This window comes from Alligator sinensis, unplaced genomic scaffold (genome assembly GCF_000455745.1).
Source record: "Alligator sinensis unplaced genomic scaffold, ASM45574v1 scaffold822_1, whole genome shotgun sequence".
In the NCBI taxonomy this organism is placed as follows: Eukaryota; Metazoa; Chordata; order Crocodylia; family Alligatoridae; genus Alligator; species Alligator sinensis.
The window spans coordinates 704,573-721,988 of NW_005842638.1; the positions used below are offsets into that span (position 1 = coordinate 704,573).

The 17,416-nt window shown below is 39.5% G+C and overlaps 1 protein-coding gene across 1 annotated transcript in view; it reads left to right on the plus strand.

The window, feature by feature from the left end:
- LOC102380201 (pulmonary surfactant-associated protein A-like) overlaps window positions 1-14,272 on the plus strand; it is a 49,879-nt gene extending 35,607 nt beyond the window's left edge. Inside the window, 3 exon segments of the mRNA XM_025215256.1 lie at window positions 9,669-9,698; window positions 11,050-11,127; window positions 12,855-14,272. Coding sequence (XP_025071041.1) covers window positions 9,669-9,698; window positions 11,050-11,127; window positions 12,855-13,231 — 485 coding nt within the window. The 3' untranslated portion in view covers window positions 13,232-14,272.
- Window positions 14,273-17,416: the final 3,144 nt, after the last annotated feature.

A 17,416-nucleotide genomic window follows, 5' to 3' on the forward strand; every position in this document is an offset into this window, starting at 1 on the left:
GTGTCACGTTAATTTGTGTGTGTTTGTGTGTATGACTGATTTGGTGACTGGAGGAACCCAGTCCCATTGAGATTGAGTCCTGCAAGATAGCTCCACTGGGGGTGAGGGCTTGCAGAAGGGAGAAATACAGCTCTGTATAGTAACACAAGCAGCACATTGACAGAATCACCAAGACCCTAGAAACTATCCCTAATAAATGAGCACACCCCAAAGTAATGGGCAAATTTGGTAACACTGGTGCTGAATAAAACATGGGGCCAGGCAGAGTAGGCAGCCACAGGGCTCATGGAAGCAAGTGGAGGGGGAGGAATATTCTTCTCCTTCACCCTGCCACCACTGCTGCCACTGCCACTAGTCCCCCAGGCAGCTGGCCACACTGCTCCTGTCTCTTTAAATTGCCTCCCCTCCATTCCTTCCCCACCCCCCCACCCCCATCGAACACTGTCAGCAGCCATCTTGTTGCAACAAAATTCCATGATATGGCCTTTTGCTTGGGGGTTGTTGCTGGGGAATTCCCCAGCAAGTGGCCATATAGTAACAGTTTGTGCCAAATGTGGGGAAGATGGAGTGTCCCACAGGAGCGCGGGGTGGGGGGGCACATGCTCAGTGGCGGACCTGGAAGTGGGATGGGAGTACCGGAAGTGGGCCCAGAAGTGGGCCTGGAAGTCAATCTGCTATGGGGGGACCCTGGGTGCCCCCCCCCCAGACCCAAGAGGCAGCAGTCACTGAGCCAGGGGATGGGGGAACTCCCCCGCACACTCAGCGGAGGACCCAGAAGTGGACCAGAAGTGCTTCTGGTCCACTTCTGGGTCTGCCGCTGAGCTTGCTGGGGACCACCCCTGCAATGCTTCCGTGGGATGCTCCATCTGCCCCACCATCTCAGCATTCACAAGCTGCCTGATACCTTGAGGTATATAGAAAAAACATTTAAATCTGTGTCTATGCCCACATCATCAAATCTCTCTGAATCGATTCAGAGGGTTCTGATTCGATTCAGAGAGATTAAAGGGTCTCCTGATTTGAATCAGATTCAGAGGTTCGGCCACCGAATTGGGCCGAATCTCCACCAAATTGAATCAGTGCCTGAAGCATTGCACAGCCCTAATGACAGGTGCAATTGTCTCTCTCACACACTGCTTAAGCTTTCTGCCAACTCAGTCAAAATTTATGTTACAAGTCTGGAAAATTTTCTTCAGGCTCCAAGGGGTATGTCTACTCTGTGCCACGGTGAAGCATGGTGCATGTGCTTTAAACATGCTATACCCCGGAAAAGGTAAAGGATTCCTTCTATGCAACACTGGGCACAAGTAGTAAGTTTTGTCTTGAACACCTTTGTTGGCTCAGGCTGTTATTGCACAAACGTGCCTCTGTTATATTTATTCAGGATGTGGCTCATGCAGAGCCAATGTGGAATGTTTTGCTGTGATGTTTCCTAGCAGAGGCAGGGGCAATGTAAACAAACCCAAAGGATCTCTCAGAGGCCTACTACTGTGACTTTATGAATGTTTTGTGCAAAAGAGGGCAGTCCAGGGAGATGTAGCATATAAGCCACCCTCGCACATATCTCCCTTGATTCAAGACATAGTGGTGTAGCACATTTTCTCTGTATTTACATGAAAAACCAAGGGAAAATTATACCAACAAATGCCACAGAAAACACATAAGAGAAATCAAATACAAAAATAATGTAAATCTTGTGGTCTGAAGCCCTAAAGGAACAGGGAGTTCACTTTTGAAAGATATTAGTAAGCAGAGGAAGAGAGGCCCTGTGCTCATAACCATAAGAGAAAGACAGGGGTTATGATTACTGCCAAAACACCCATGAAGGAAATCTGTATATTGTTGATTTATCAATTAATGGGTTTCCCAAGCTTATTGTGTCCCATTTTTCCCCATAACAAAAAAATTCTCTGTTTTGGACCTTTTGACTCTCTGTAAATGGGGATATATAATTATCAAAGACAACTAGATATTGTAATTTAATTTCCAGGTTTCTGGGTAGAGACTCAAGCTCCTGCTGTCAAAGGCAGTAAATTGATGTCTCATTTCACAAAGGCTTGATTATTCCAGGGTTTGACCTGGATCAAAACAGGAACAGCACAGTCATTTACACAGGTTGCCCTTCTAAGTTGTGCTGCTGCTCCTCCAGTAGTAGGTGTCCTGGGAGAGCACTCATTCTGGCCATTTTTTCCCTGAGAATGATCTGTATAAACCTTACAGATGCAAACCACAATGTTCTGGGGAAAAAAGTGATAGCACATTTTATTCCACATACTTCAGCAGGACATAAAGCAAGATGGTGAAGATGTATGACTGTAGGACCATAGGACACATTGCTTTCTCCATGGAACAATGAAACATCCATTTACAGCCAAAGTGTATAGAAGAAATTCCTGTTGGTAATTGATCCTGGTTTAAAATATTGAATCCTTCTGCCAACAAAATGTGGCAGAAGAGTTACAGCAGAAATATGAGACCAGTACAGTAATGAACTTGATTTAAACAAGCAAAGATTGAAAAACTTGACCACACCTGCTTTTCATGCAAGTAGTGTACCAAGGACAAACTAGGGCAACTGCTATCAGTGACTGCAACCAAATGACATGTCTAAGATGAACGTCTTGCAGTCTGGAAAAGACCCAATAGAGAGATCAGATAAAATTCCTTTATGAAGTCTGGTCCACGACCAAACTGTTGGTAATGAACTCCTTACAAGAGGTGTCCTGAGCAAAATAGGGAGTTTGCTTTGCTCCCAAGAAATTGCAATTTTTGAACCTACATGAAAGAAAATGATTCAGTATTTTAAACTGTTTCAGTCAGTTATTACATTTCAAAGAACAAGTCTTTTTTCCATGGTGGGGGATAGGGCATGGAGAGATGCTGAGCATGCTGATTTCCCATTCAAGTCAATATGAACCTGTGGGTGGTCAGCCCATATGAAAATGAAGCCTTTTACCAGTTTTTCTAGAATACCTCAACTTAGGCACATGGTAATTTTCTGTCTTTAACAATACAGGGGAAAAATGAAACTGAAAGTAATCCTATGGTTTAATTTAATGACATTCCTAGATAGTGTGTAAAATCCTGGATCCATTGACATCAACAAATCTGGCTCCTGTTGGTGTTCTGTCTGGAGTTCACCTTGGCCATCACCTGTAAGTGCCCATAAGTATGTCCCAGAACATTGTGTATCTTGACTGTATTCCAAAAACACAAGATTCTAGCAAAAATTAAAAGTTTCTTTAATTTATGGCTTAATTTACTTAGATTCAAATACACCATTGCTGATTTTGATGTAATTATAGTGTTACAAAGCAATGTGCATTCAATCCCTCACTGTAACTCATATTTTCCTATATCACAGACTAGCCTAATATTCTTCCTAATATTCTTGCATGAAAGAAACCAAATCTAATAACAAAATTATTTTAGTACAGTTGAAGGGTTGTTGTTGCAGTGATGGTCCAGAAAATGTCAAATGCTTTTGTGATATCTTTTACTGGAGAAACTGTATGGTTGGGAGAGCTGTTGGATTGCAGTCAAGGTAAACCTGAATTCAAGTAATATTTCACAATTCACAGTATCTTAGATCCTTTGAAAACTTATATGATACAAGAATAATCTGTTACATTTCGATACAATTGTTAAAAAAACCCAAAACAACATTTGTATAATGTATTGGGGTAATGAAAAACAAATGTAGGACACTTTTACTCATTGAATGCCTTTGTGGTCCATTTTTCCTCATGAGAAGTTTACCTAGGCAGATGCAAATAGTGTGTGGTGAGATTACCATAAACCTCTATTTTCTGAATTTTTGTGATTGTCCCAGTTGCTATTTAATGATTTCAACTAATTCCAATTATGTTTGAGGAATGTGGGAGAACTATGTATATGTTACCTGTGTTACAAAAGTACATACAAATCAGATTTGTCTTTCATATATCTTCTAAGTACTATGAAGCATGTGATATATTGGAAAAGAAAAGATTATGTACTATAATTGTATTGTAATAGTACTGTTTAGAAGACATGTCCTAGATGACAGCCCTAGGCTTGTAGTGCTAGACATTGCTGAGAGAGGTAAAGTAGGCATCTAAATGCTATTTTGAGCAGCTAAATCCAAAGTTCAAATCAACTCCCCCTTCTCCCCCTTCCCCAGCACCACCACCACCCTGGAGGCTCCTAAGAAACTTAAGTGCTTCCCTGAGGCTTGCTGCTGGGAATGCATAGAAACTGAGCTGGTTGGCATCTGTCTTCTATCTAAAACCCCAGTGGGATCTAGGAAATCCAGGTCTCTCAAGTCACAGTTCAGTGCTTTGTCTACTAGGGCTGTGCAAAATTTCTCCAGGTGTTTCGTGTCAACACTATTTCAACTCATTTCAAGCTCGAAACAGTGAAATCAAAATGAAATGAAAGGCTTTGAAACAACCTCAAAACAAAATGAGGGCAGTCAAAATGTTTCAAAAGTTTCAAAATGTTTCGAGTTTTGAAGCTGCACTTGCTTGCAGGGAAACTGAAACTAAGAAGAGGGAGAGGGAAGAGAGGGGAAGGACTGCTCTGCTATTAACATGTGTAGCTGGTCAGTAACTGTGATCCTTCCCTGAGATCCCTTCCAATCCCAGTGCTCTGGGGGAGGGACGGAAAAACAGCTGCGCCTTGACATATAAACACAGTCACACGTCATGAGTTCTGCTTGTCAGCAGCTTGAGGTGCAGTTTCCCAAAAACCCCTACACTTATCTCCTTGAAACTTGGCACACATCATGCCCTCAAAAGGGGATACCACCCCTGATGTTTTAATTCAAATCTGCCAAGAAATGACAAAGTTATAGGCAGTTTTGTGCTTCCCCATTATAGACTATAGGCGAAACGTCAAAACAGCATCAAAACAATGAAACAGTTTCAACAAAACAAAACTGAACAGTGGTTTTGAAATTAAACAAAACTTGAAATGAAACACTGTCCTGTTGAAACATCGAAATGGAAGTCAAAACAAAATGGTGCTGTTTTGTACAGCTCTAGTGTCTACTAGACTTCCCTGCTTCCTCTAACCTCAAGAGTATCCTTCTTCTTAAGAAAAATTAATGCTAGATTTGTAAAACTATTGTTCATATAACTCCAGAGAGTAAGAACTTTACAATACAACATTTTTAAAAGATAACAATAAGCATTCGATTTTTAATATAAATTACATGAATTGAAAGTACTATGAAAAATGAGTATCCTTTGAATTCATTTTTAAATGTTGCTTATCTAACCTGTTCAAGAGTGAGTGTTTTTCTCCTTCACATTTTTTTACTTATTTCTGTAGAAGAGAAATGAAATGTCACTTGGCACCACATGTTAAATTTTTCTAAATATTTGCATAACAGGTGGAGTATGTAAACAAAAGAAAGGGGGAAAAAACTCATTCAAACTGCTTATCAAGTCTCCTCTTCAATACAAGGGCATGTAATGTAGAAGCACTAAATAAAGGGGCCTTCTGACAACTTCTTCTTCATTCTGCTTTGGAGCTGAAGGGTAAGTTGAACTTTTCTTGAACAAAGAATTTCTCTAAATTATGCTGCCAACAGTCCCTTTATATTTTCTCCTTGAATTATTTTCAAATGATTTATTATACTTCCCTTTAATGCTAATTTTCTAGTCTACTCCTATTAGAGATTTCATCAGCTGAGAAAGTGTTCAAAGGCTACCAGGTTCTTATGAAAGAAGGGCTTAATTCAGGCTGAATAGCTGCTCTTTCCATCCTGACCTGCAAGTGATAAGAACCCCAATGGTGTATCTTGATTAAGTAGCTTGAAGTTAGTGGGGCTTGAGTAGATGCAGGTCCATGGGTGAATCTAGAATTTTGAATAGGGGTTTCAAATGGTGAGGTGCATCCATCACATATAACATAACACCCGTTTTTTTCCAATTTAAAGGAAAAAACTAAAGATTTACTAATATACTTGAGGCCTAGGGCTGTATTATTCAGTATTGCACCTGTATTGCACAGTAATTTTTGGTTACTGCACAGTAAACTAAGTTTTTTATGTATGTCTTTATATACAAAACATAATTTGCATTCCAATTGCTGATATAAGAAGAAACAGAGCAGTTATCAGTCTTGTACCACTGACATTGAACATTTTATCATTGACCTCAATGAAAGCAGAATTCAACACATAAGATATATTTTAAAAAAGGATAACCATTAACTAATTAGATTCTGAACTACAAAAAGTCCAGATTTTTTTAGAAGAGTTGGGTTATGATTTATGAAAAGAAATTAAGCCTCTTGTTATTTACATTGTGTATGAGTTGTCCAACCAAGGACAAGGTTGCCTGACTAAAACAGGACAGTTGCTAGGGAACTCAGTACTCTCTGTTACAGTTTTAGTTGAATTATGCTACTAATTGGAGTATTGCCTTACAGTCCATCAATTTAACCTTTAGCAATTTCCAGCTTGATAGATTTAACCACTGATTTTTATTCTCAGAATGATTTGATATATACATAGGATTGTAGAATGGTGAACTATAATGCCAAAATGCTAAATTGGCACCAAGATTAAAACATACTTTGGCACTTCATAATAGCTACATACCAGAAAAGGCATTGTACAGGAGATAATATTATTGATGCCCAAAAAATCTGCAGACCTTACTGTCAATGCCCTTAAGCTTTGCTGTGCTTATGGAATTTTTCGTTCAAAACAAGATCCACATGTCAGAAAATGGTCTGTAAGGTTCTGATGATGTATGAAATATTCTGTTAGTTGTAAAAAAAAGCCAGAGATATATAATACTACATGTAAATGCATGTCAAGCTAGCTGTATCCTATCATTGCTACAAACCTTTCCTTTGGATGAGTAGCATACCATTTTCTGATTACGGTCTTCATAGCACTAATCAGTATAATAATTGAACACTGTCACTTGGTACTTTAAGTACATTTATTAAAGCTCTCTATAAAAATAAGGAGCAGTACTGATTAAAACAAAAAAATATTTTATGAAGAAATTCAAAGTTGCTCATTTTTTAAAATAAATTTCAACTGGCTGTGGTGCTTGTCCAAAAATAAGAACCTTTTAATCAAAACATTTCCTATTTCTTTAATATTTGCAACCATTCAGGGTCATTTGGACTTGGTGTGGTTCATAAGTCTGTTCTGCTCCAGAAATACATCTAGTCTTGCTTCTGTTGTATGTAACATGGGAATTCATCCTTTTTACAAGTTAACGTTGGGAACTGCCTTTATCCACACTGCCTGTAATACATTGTGGGTGCAACTACATATACAGTTAGCTGTAGCAATAAATTCCAGCACTGTTCCACCCCGGCTCAATGCGCTGCAGAGGGGCTGGCTGAGCCACGAGCATGAGGCTGCTACAGTGCAGGGCTAGCCACCAAGCAGCCCCCACACTGTAGCATCCTCATGCCCCAGCCAGCATCAGTCACCATCTACACATGCATTTTGGCACACTTAACTATTCTGCTGCAAGATAGTATTGTCCTGGACAGTAGTATCCTACAGCAGAATTAATTAATTTACTGTGTCTTAATATGCAGGGGCGATGCATGGGGGGTGCATGTGAGTGCACATGCACCCCCTGAGCGTGGCAGTGCACCCCCTGCAAAAAGGCACCGCCAACACTCCCGCCACCGCCATCCCCTGCCAGTCGCCGGGGGCACATGCCGTTCATGCTAATACGGGCACACATGTAGATGGTGACACTTTACCAGAGAGCTAATTAGCCACATCTGGCCACTGTCTCCAAATGACTAATTGCTCATGCTGATGTAATTAAACCAGTCAGGTCTTTCTAGATACAGGGCATGCCTACACAAGATGTTTAATGCACTATAGATTAACTGGCTGCACATTATAGTGCCATGGCACAGGCCATGCTATTAGGCTAATGCGCAGTAGTAAAAGTACCGCACATTAGCCATCATGAAAAATTGTGTGTGCGCGCTAATGCTCAGTAGGACAGCCTACTGCACATTTATTTAGTACTTCCTTTTGCAAGGCACTGCATATTAATTAACATGTAAATAAGCCCACATATTCACAATCTTACTGTAAGTATAAAAATCAAACCTGAATTGAAATCTTTATTCAAAGCAAAATTTGAAGAGTTAATATTTATTAGGTATTCCTAACAGGAAACCCCAAGCTTCTATTTTTCTCAGTCAATCATTGCATAATAAATATTTTACTGTTTGTAGCTGTCTTGAACAATGTTGCTGCCCCAGATACTTGGAGCAGTGATTGCTTTCCTAGTGGCATGTCATGCTGAGGAACACTGTACTGGAATTCCTGGAATCCCTGGCACCCCAGGAACCAATGGATTACCTGGAAGAGATGGAAGGGATGGTATGAAAGGAGATCCAGGCCCACCAGGTACTTGCAACAATTATCTCCTACATTTACTTGAGTTACAAGCTGCACTTTGATTGTTCACTAGCAGAAATAAAATTCTTCCCTAACTCTCATTTTTTTAATCAACTGTTTGTCCAGTAGTGTGAAACAAAGCTGTATGTTTCCGATTTAATATTCAATGGAATTTCATAGTGAATTTTTGCTGACAGTGGAATAACCCTGCTGTTCCTATCTGTATAGAGTTTTTGCTAGTACGGCAACTTCCAGTGGTGAATAGCTGAGGAGATAGAGAGGCAGAAAGTAAATGTTGGGGGAATGTAGACAGCACACCCTGTGAAAATGAGAGGAGAAAAGCAGCTGTTGAACTGGACAGAAGGATGGGGACCTAAAGGAGGAAGAGAGACAATTAGAGCTCTTTCTTTCAAGTTATACAATTTCCTTGCAGGAAAATCATGGCTTTCAGACCCTTTGTAGCATACTTTACTCAGCTGATCTATAGTTCATGGTCACTTGGGGGCATGCAGAAAACGAGTTGAAAACTGACCATTTGGTAGAAACTACTGCAACTGCCAGGATTCCCTTAAAATAGGAGAGTACCTGGAGCTGTGTGCTGGGTGGGGTTTGGGTGGGGTGTCAAGGATCCCATTGATCAGTGAATCACATATAGAGCCTTTTTCCTTTTTCTGTTACAATTTCCTAGTAATACATTTCGTAAATTCCCAACAAAAACATTTTAAATAAATGTATAGATGTTAATAATAATAGTGTTGATTAAGAATAGTAATTAATTAAAAGTTAATTCAACAGTAAGGAAGTATAAACAAGTGTATTTCAGAAGCTTCTAGTAGGCTTCTGAAGCATGTGGCTATGAACATCAGTAACATTTTAATACATACTCTGTGCAGTATTTAGGAGAACAGGCAAGAAGCTTTCTCCAGCTTCAGTACTTAAGACAATTAAGAGTTCCAGTGATTCAGATTCTGAAGTGCATTTGGTTGCTCATTCCAGGGGGAGAGCATTCTGCCAATGCTATACATCCAGACTTCACCAGATCTTTGGGCAGTAATGAAGTTATTGCAAGTGTAATGCTGTCTATGTCGTAGCAAGTCAATTGCTATGAAACCATGTTTAATCTGATTTTCTCATAAAAAGTGTTGATTTCCAGGAAGTTTTACAAGTCTTTTTATTCCTGTGTTTCTCTTCTTCAGGTAGTCAGGGCCCACCTGGTGGCATGATGGGTCCTCCTGGAAGAGATGGGCTTCCTGGGTTAACAGGGCCCAAGGGTGACCAAGGCGAGAAGGGGGAAAGAGGGGAGAGCCTGGACAAAGAGGTAATAAAGATAGTTTTTTATTAACCAAAACAATGAACAATTCTGATTTATGCAAAGTAGCTCAGGAAAAAGGAACTCCATCTTTTAAAGCGTAGTTCCTTCCAGTCCTGAAAGTAATTATGGGTTTGTGCAGACATAACACTTAAATGGATCTAAGTAGGGTTAGGTTGATCTAAGTGCCTGAGAAGGTAAGTTAGATCTGGAAGTGGTCAGCCTGATCTAATGAAGAGCTGTACACATTCAGAGCATAGATGCAGAGCTATGCTCTTCCTACCTCCGGCATCCCTCCCAACCTGACTGGGCTATTTAACTCCTGACCCCACCTCCTACCCCAGATAGAAAGGTCCTCCTTCACAGACCTACCAACTCCCCTGCCCCCACAGATGCACTAGCCAACTTACTTAGATCAGGTTGCCAGTGCAGCTCCAAGCACTGACACATGTATACACATCATGCCTGATATACGATCTCATGGCTTAAAGTAAATCATAGAATCATAGATCTGGTATGGTGAACGTGTGTATGTGCCCCTTGTGAAATTACACTTTAATCTTCAGATGATCAGCGACTGGACTCAATCCAACCTTTATTGACTTCACTGACTAAACTGTCACCCTTGTTACAAATGCAGAGCCACTGTACCTCAGAGAATAAGGACTCTACTTCTTCTGTGCAGCAGCACATTCCTTTACCAAATTCCAGTCTGCTACCCAAGTGATTGCAGTGGGAACCTGCAGAACCTTTATTACTTGTGATTATTTATATGAGAAGTAATCCAGTTTGCCTCTTAGTTCCCATGTTAGACTGGCAGTGTTGGGAATATATAAAAACTTTTTACTTGCAAACTGTGCATATTTCACATAGGTTCTGTGGAAGACCCTCAATGGAACCCTCCAATGACAATTTTAGAGAGATTAAATAAGCAGATTTTCACTGTAAAATTATGAGGGGTGCTTTTAACTGAGGCAGCAGTATGAACAGATAATAGAATTCCCATTCTGTAAGTACTGCAAGAAAAATAATTCATTGTGGCCATTAAGTCACAAACAGCATAACATCAAATAAGCAACTACTCTTCAAAAGTTTCAGGGGTCATTATAAAGAAAAAACAATCTTCGACTTTTTAAATATTTTAATTTTTGTTTTCTTTATATAATGTACAGGGAAATATATATATATATATTAATAAAATATATGTAATATACACGGAACCAATTTTTCCACTAGAGAAACTGACGAAAACTATATCAAACTCAAAACAGTTTGGTTAATTAGTCAAATACACTGAATTGTATCTGTCAATGGGGACCATTTTAGCCTAACTGTACAAATATTATTTTTTTACCTGTAGGACTACCTGCTTCTTTTGACACTGAATTACATAGTATCTTAAGTACCTTAAGACATCACATTGCTGCACTTGAAGGAGGTAAACATTTTTTTTTTGTCCTCAAAATTTGTTTTAAACATAGTATATAAAATAAACTTTGAAAACCCAACTTATACCAAAGTAAACAACATTTTTACTGTTCCATTCCAAAACACAAATTATTCTTTCTGCCACCACTTAAGTAAGCTAAGGTCTTTTTTTATAAAATGCAAGAAGAAGAAAGATAGCCCTGTTGATAAGGAATGAGCCCTAAGAGATTTAGGTTCAGGGCCTGCTGCTCCACACACTCCCTCGGTGTCCTCTTGCAAGTCATTTATGACCATATTGAACAAGATCTCAGCATGCATATATAACCTACGAGCAGTAGATCCAGGACTGTAAGCAGTATATCCACTTCAGCACAGCAGTGCACCCGAGCTAATGTGCACTATACCTCAGCAGAAATAATTAGCCAGTGACTGAAAAACAATATGACTACAGGATTTCTAGTTCCAGAGTTAGTGTGCAGAGCTAGCTCAGGGTATAATTGCATAGTGGGCAACACCAGGAATGGTACTTAGAACAATTATAAAGTGCTGGTCTTTTTACACAGCATATGCATAGGCACAGGCTAGAAATGATCAGATAATATGTTGATAAATGGGATATACAGGCCTCTATAGAACAGAACAGAAAGGGGTTAAGGCTAGTACAAAGGAACCTGCTGTACTCATCTGGAACATAGACTAGTGCATAGAAGATGTAATAGACTAAAGAGTTATACATCAACAGATGTGCTCTTCCTCTTGCTTAACAAATTGCTTTTTCAGAGTAGTTTTCCTTCACCAGGAGCAGCTGATTAAGGTGCAGCTCCCACTCTGAGTGGATCTGCAAATCTAGTCAGTGCAGAAAATAAACTCCCTTGGGCCTAACACTTCAATGTGGTTAATTATAAGGAGGATCAAGATTCACCCATGGTAATGTGTGTAGCCCAACTCTGTTGAATCAGAGAGCCTCTTGGGACAGTACACACACAAACAAAACTCCCTATGTGAAAAGCAGGAATCCCCAACAGAAGGCTGCTCAGGGCCATTTCTAGCAATAGGACACCCAAGACAGGTACCCCATTTTCTTTCTAAAAGGAGAAGAGATATGTGGGGATATAACATAGGGCCAGATTCCCCCAGAGTAGCAGGGATACTGAAATAAATATCATTCTGATTTATGAAACCTTAATTTTTAAAAATATCAGTCTAAAATGTTCAATGTCCCTGACATATACTGTGTTGTGTATTACATAATATCCATGGGATTTCATCAAACACAGGCACTTATCTAACACTAGATCAGGTCCTCAGCAGGCTTCAACTACTGTGTATAATGTAATCATTTGAGCTGGTAGGAAAATGGGGAAAGGTATCACAAAAGTTTTGTCAAAATTTCTTTTCCTTTGTTAAAAGATTAAAAAAAAAGACTAGCTCGCTGAGGCCTGAGCAGGGCTGGGATTCCTTGTAACAGAGGTACTAGGTGGGTAATAAATGATCATAAGCAAAGAAGTGCTGAAAACCTGACTTGCTAAAATTGTGAGAACACCACCACCTCCATTCCCTCTCCTTTCTTCTGCCCTCTTCTCTTTTTTCCCCTTTCTCTTTCCTCTTTCTTTCCCCTGACTATTTTCACCTTTTTTTTTCATCTATCTCCTCACAGTTTTTTCCTATATCTGTCCAAATAGTTATAGTGTAAAGGAGGCAAAAACAACTAACCTAATGTTTCACTTTAATTTGTAGTCCTTGCCTTGGAAGGGACAATTACAAGAGTGGGAGAAAAAATGCTCGCTACCAATGGAAAAGAAGTTGATTTTGCAACCACATTAGATGTGTGTGAACGAGCCGGTGGCTCTGTTGCAGCTCCCAGGAATGAAGAGGAGAACAATGCTATTCTAAGTATTGTGAAACGATTTAACAGATATGCTTACCTGGGCATAAAAGAAACACCAATCCCAGGTGAATTCAGTTATATGGATGAGACACCCCTGAATTATACAAAATGGCATCCAAGTGAGCCCAGTGGCAAAGGAGCAGAAAAATGTGTAGAGATGTACACTGATGGGGGTTGGAATGACAAGAAATGTAATTATTATCGCCTCACAATTTGTGAATTTTAAGCTGTAAATGGGCATGTTTATACGTTCATTAATGTGCAGTAGTTACTGTGCATTTAATTTAGTATTTCCTTACTGAAGTACTAACTAAATGTGCAGTAACTTGTGCTACTGCACAGTAGTGCTGGCACACAGTTTTGTGTGTCACTTTTTGAGCAGTAGCCTAATAACACTGTGCAGTAGCGTATTAGCATGGTTTTTGACCAGCATGCTACTGCACAGTGTTATTAGGCTACTGCTCAGTAAGCATGTTGTGTAGATGCACCCACTGTCTCAATTATTTGTGAGTGGGGAGGCCATGTACTACACCCATATTTACCCATATATAATTTCTATGATTAGTCTATATGAAGAAAATAAAATCAGTAAAATCAAGCTATGATATTTTCCTTTCTAATAGTTATTAGGGAAGTAGTAGTTACAAAGGGTGATTGCCTTTAACACTGTGTCCAGTTCGAGAGGGTTCCTTGTAAACATTCTGCTGTGGCTTGCCAGGCCGGAGGAAGAACCACGTGAGGAGTCTGGGGTTCACTCAGTCCATGTGAGGAATCTGTAGGTTTGTTGTAGCAACATGCCTGGATATGCAGCAATATCATGCCAGAGGAACAGATCTTATGCTTGGAAAGTCAGTACTGGGAGGGGTGAGTGGGGCTTCAGCCTCAGGTACCTACTTAGAGGGTATGGTCCTCTTCCCCCAGGAATCATAAGACAAGGTATCTAATGAGAGTTCAACAGTTCACCATGTTTTGTGTCTATCATGTTCAACTACATTTTTTCACTTTATCATCTCCCATCAGTAATATTTAAAAAAAACAACAAACCAAAAACTCTGTATATTCTATTACCATGTGTTGGGGATATGTTTACTACTCTAAAAGGAATGTGTAGAACATTATACAATTAACAAGTATACAAGGTGCGTAGTTGCTTCTCATATTAACAATATATAATAGTTTCTGACATGTCGCCTCATATTTAAAATCACAATACAAACTTAGAACTTAGATTAAATGGACCCTGAGTGTCTTTCTATTTTACTTCCTTTCTATTCTTCACAAGTATAATTCCTTATTAAAAAAATAAATAAAAGGATAAGTAACATTTTATGATCTCACAGATCTCTCAAATCTCTTGTAATTACCATGCCAGTCTACTGCTCTGAGAGAGCATTTCTGAGGCAATACATCCTTGAAGAATGCTGATTGCTTGCCAATAAGGAGATAGGGGCAGGGCAAGAATGAGAACTGAATAAACTGATTCTCTTCATCCTGTTTAAAATACAGATTATTCTGATATCATCATTACTCCTTTAATATATATTATAGTATATTGTATGAGTGTAATATAATATAAAATAATATAATGTAATGCAATGTAATATATAATCTCAGTGATTTAAAATAGCTTAACCAGTCAAATGCTAGTATATTCTTAAATTAATTAATACTTGTTTTCCTGCACAAAAGCAGTTGCTGGGACTAAGCTTTCAAGTCAGGGTGAGGAAAAATATCCCTCTCTCTCTCTCTCAAGAAGAGTTTGGCGACAACCTTTTTGCCAGCCTTACCATTTTGAGAATAAGGTGCTACTTATTGGCTGCATCTGCACATACAAATAGCAGTTCGCGTCATAGTTTATTGCTCCTGGGCACAGTGTTTACATGTGCACTCAAGACTTCAGCACACTGAGCCAAGGCATAGCATCCCTGGCTGGGAGAGGGCCCCGGGGATCAGCCTGCCAGCCCAGGGCTGCTCCACCCCAGCTCAGCATGCTGTGGAGGGGCTGGCTGGGATGGGAGGGTGCTACAGTGTGGGGCTAGCTGGCAGGCAGAGCCCACACTGAAGCACCCTTCTGCCCCAGCCAGCCCTGGTCACCATCTACATGTGTGTTTCAGCTCACATAACTACTCTGCTGTAGGATAGTATTTGTCCCAGACAGTACTATCCCGTAGCAGTTAATTAATTTACTGTGCCCTAATTTGGGCACATGTGTAGAAGGTGATGCTTTACTAGAGAGCAACTAATCAGATCTGCAGTAAAGCCCACATGTATATGCACCCAATGAGCATAAGAATGGCAAAATCTGGTCCTTTATCCCCAATGCTAATTGTTAGGCATACTTATTGAAGATACAAAGACCAGACTGATAATGGATCTAGCATAGTACCTATTTCCTCTAACATTTTATATTATCTTTTTTCCCTAAAGCCACTAGAATGACTGTTACTAATTTCCATGGGCAATACTTCATGCCCATGGTGATCTTCTATATAGCTATATAACTTAACTAGGTACTCCTAGTAATTGGGTGCACCTATGTCAGGAACACTTTCTTGAGCGTAATTGGTGATCAATTCCCTAAGGTGGTTTTTATTTTTACATGAATATATTGTATGTCTCACACAAATCCATGCAGCCCTTGTGAATTTTCTGGTCCCTAGTCTTCCCTGGCCTTAGAATGGCAGCTACATGCAGTCCTAGAATGAGTTTTCTAATGAATTTCTAATGAATATTCCATAGTTCATCACAGGATAGTTTATCCAGCATGGAAGTTGTCACATAATAATAATAGCACATAGTGACCCAACTGCACAGACTTTGTGGTCTCAGTCCCATTCAGAACAATAGGAGGTAGCAGCCACTTTGAAGGAATACAGTCTTCAACATTTCCTCTAAAGAACCTACAGTGATCAAGATGTAAAAAGGTGGTCATTCATTGTGTTTTTCAAAAATAAGTAGTTATATTCAATATATTAGCCCTCTGGTAATTTTTGTTAGTCTTTAAAAAAATAAATAAAAGACAGCAATTTCAAGTATTTTCTCCTAAAAATATATGGAACAAGTCCATATAAAAAATAACAAGTTGTAATGCACCACACTGAAAGGCCATCTAGGTTGCATATCTATAATTGCAACTGGTAGCCCCACATGTATGTGCATATATTGCAAATGGCACCATGGAGTCACACTTGCTCATTTTTGCCTTCTCAAGTAAAATGAGTACAGTTGGGCTAATCATGTTGAATGATGCCTGAAACAGCACACACAAGTGCCCTACTCCGTCACATCATGTCAGATTCATGTGCACTGGTTTCAGGGAGCAGGGCTTGGCTAATGTCCAGCATTTCCCTCGTTTCCTCTACTTTTCTGCAAAGTAACCTGCTTATCCAAATTTTGAACAACTGCTATACAGCTGGCATTGATTGCCATTGACATGGGACTTAAAGAAACCTTGAAGGAAGGCCTAATTTCACAGAACACTTTGGCAAAGCTCCCTTAATGTCCAAAGGGCCTGGATTTCACTGTGCGGTTCTGTTTCTAGCTCTGACAGTGATAAGCTTTGTGACTTTCAGTGAGTGAGTTCACTTCTGTGTTCCCCTTCCATTCTGTGTCTGCTTTGTAAAGAACATTTGCCTGGCAATACCAAAGGAAAAAAGGACACACAGAAAATTCAATGACTATGCAAATGTGTGAAAACTAAATAAACAAATTATTAAGTATGCCTAAACAGTGATCAATTATTTAATGAAAGAACTCCCTAAAGAAACATTTAAAATGATTTTTTTTTTGGTACAGATGAGATCCCGACTAATGCTTGTTTCTTCCAATGAACCAATATTTGTAAAAGACCAAATTCTACATTTGTGTGTGTAAGCACAAATGACTACAAAGAGGATGGAGACAGTCTTTTCTCTGTGGCTGCAGGGGACAGGCCTAGGAGTAATGGCCTCAAGCTGCAGCACAGGAAATTTAGGTTGGAGGTTAGGAAAAACTGCCTGTCTATGAGAGTGGTCAAGCATACTTTCCTATGACCCTATGGATCCATGTGAAGATCCATGTGATCTCTGAATGTAAAAAGGTGAATACAGAAAGTTATCAGAGTTTTTCCATCTTTCATAGACTCAGATCATAATTAAATAGATAACAGTCACTTGGTAGTCTGGTTGTCAAGACAATGTACCTTCAAGCAGTCTTCTCCAACCCAGTGTGAAATAACAGGGCTTTGACCACTTCTTTCAGGCGACCATCCTTTATTCTTGTAGATCTCAAGATCTGGAAATGTTTCCTACTGCTCAGTCTACATTTTTCTTAGTGCTTAGCTTCCACCCATCATGCTGATTTCTAAATAATTCCCCTCCTTTCTCAGTATTAGCACCACCTACACCACTTATATTGGTGTCAAACAACACCA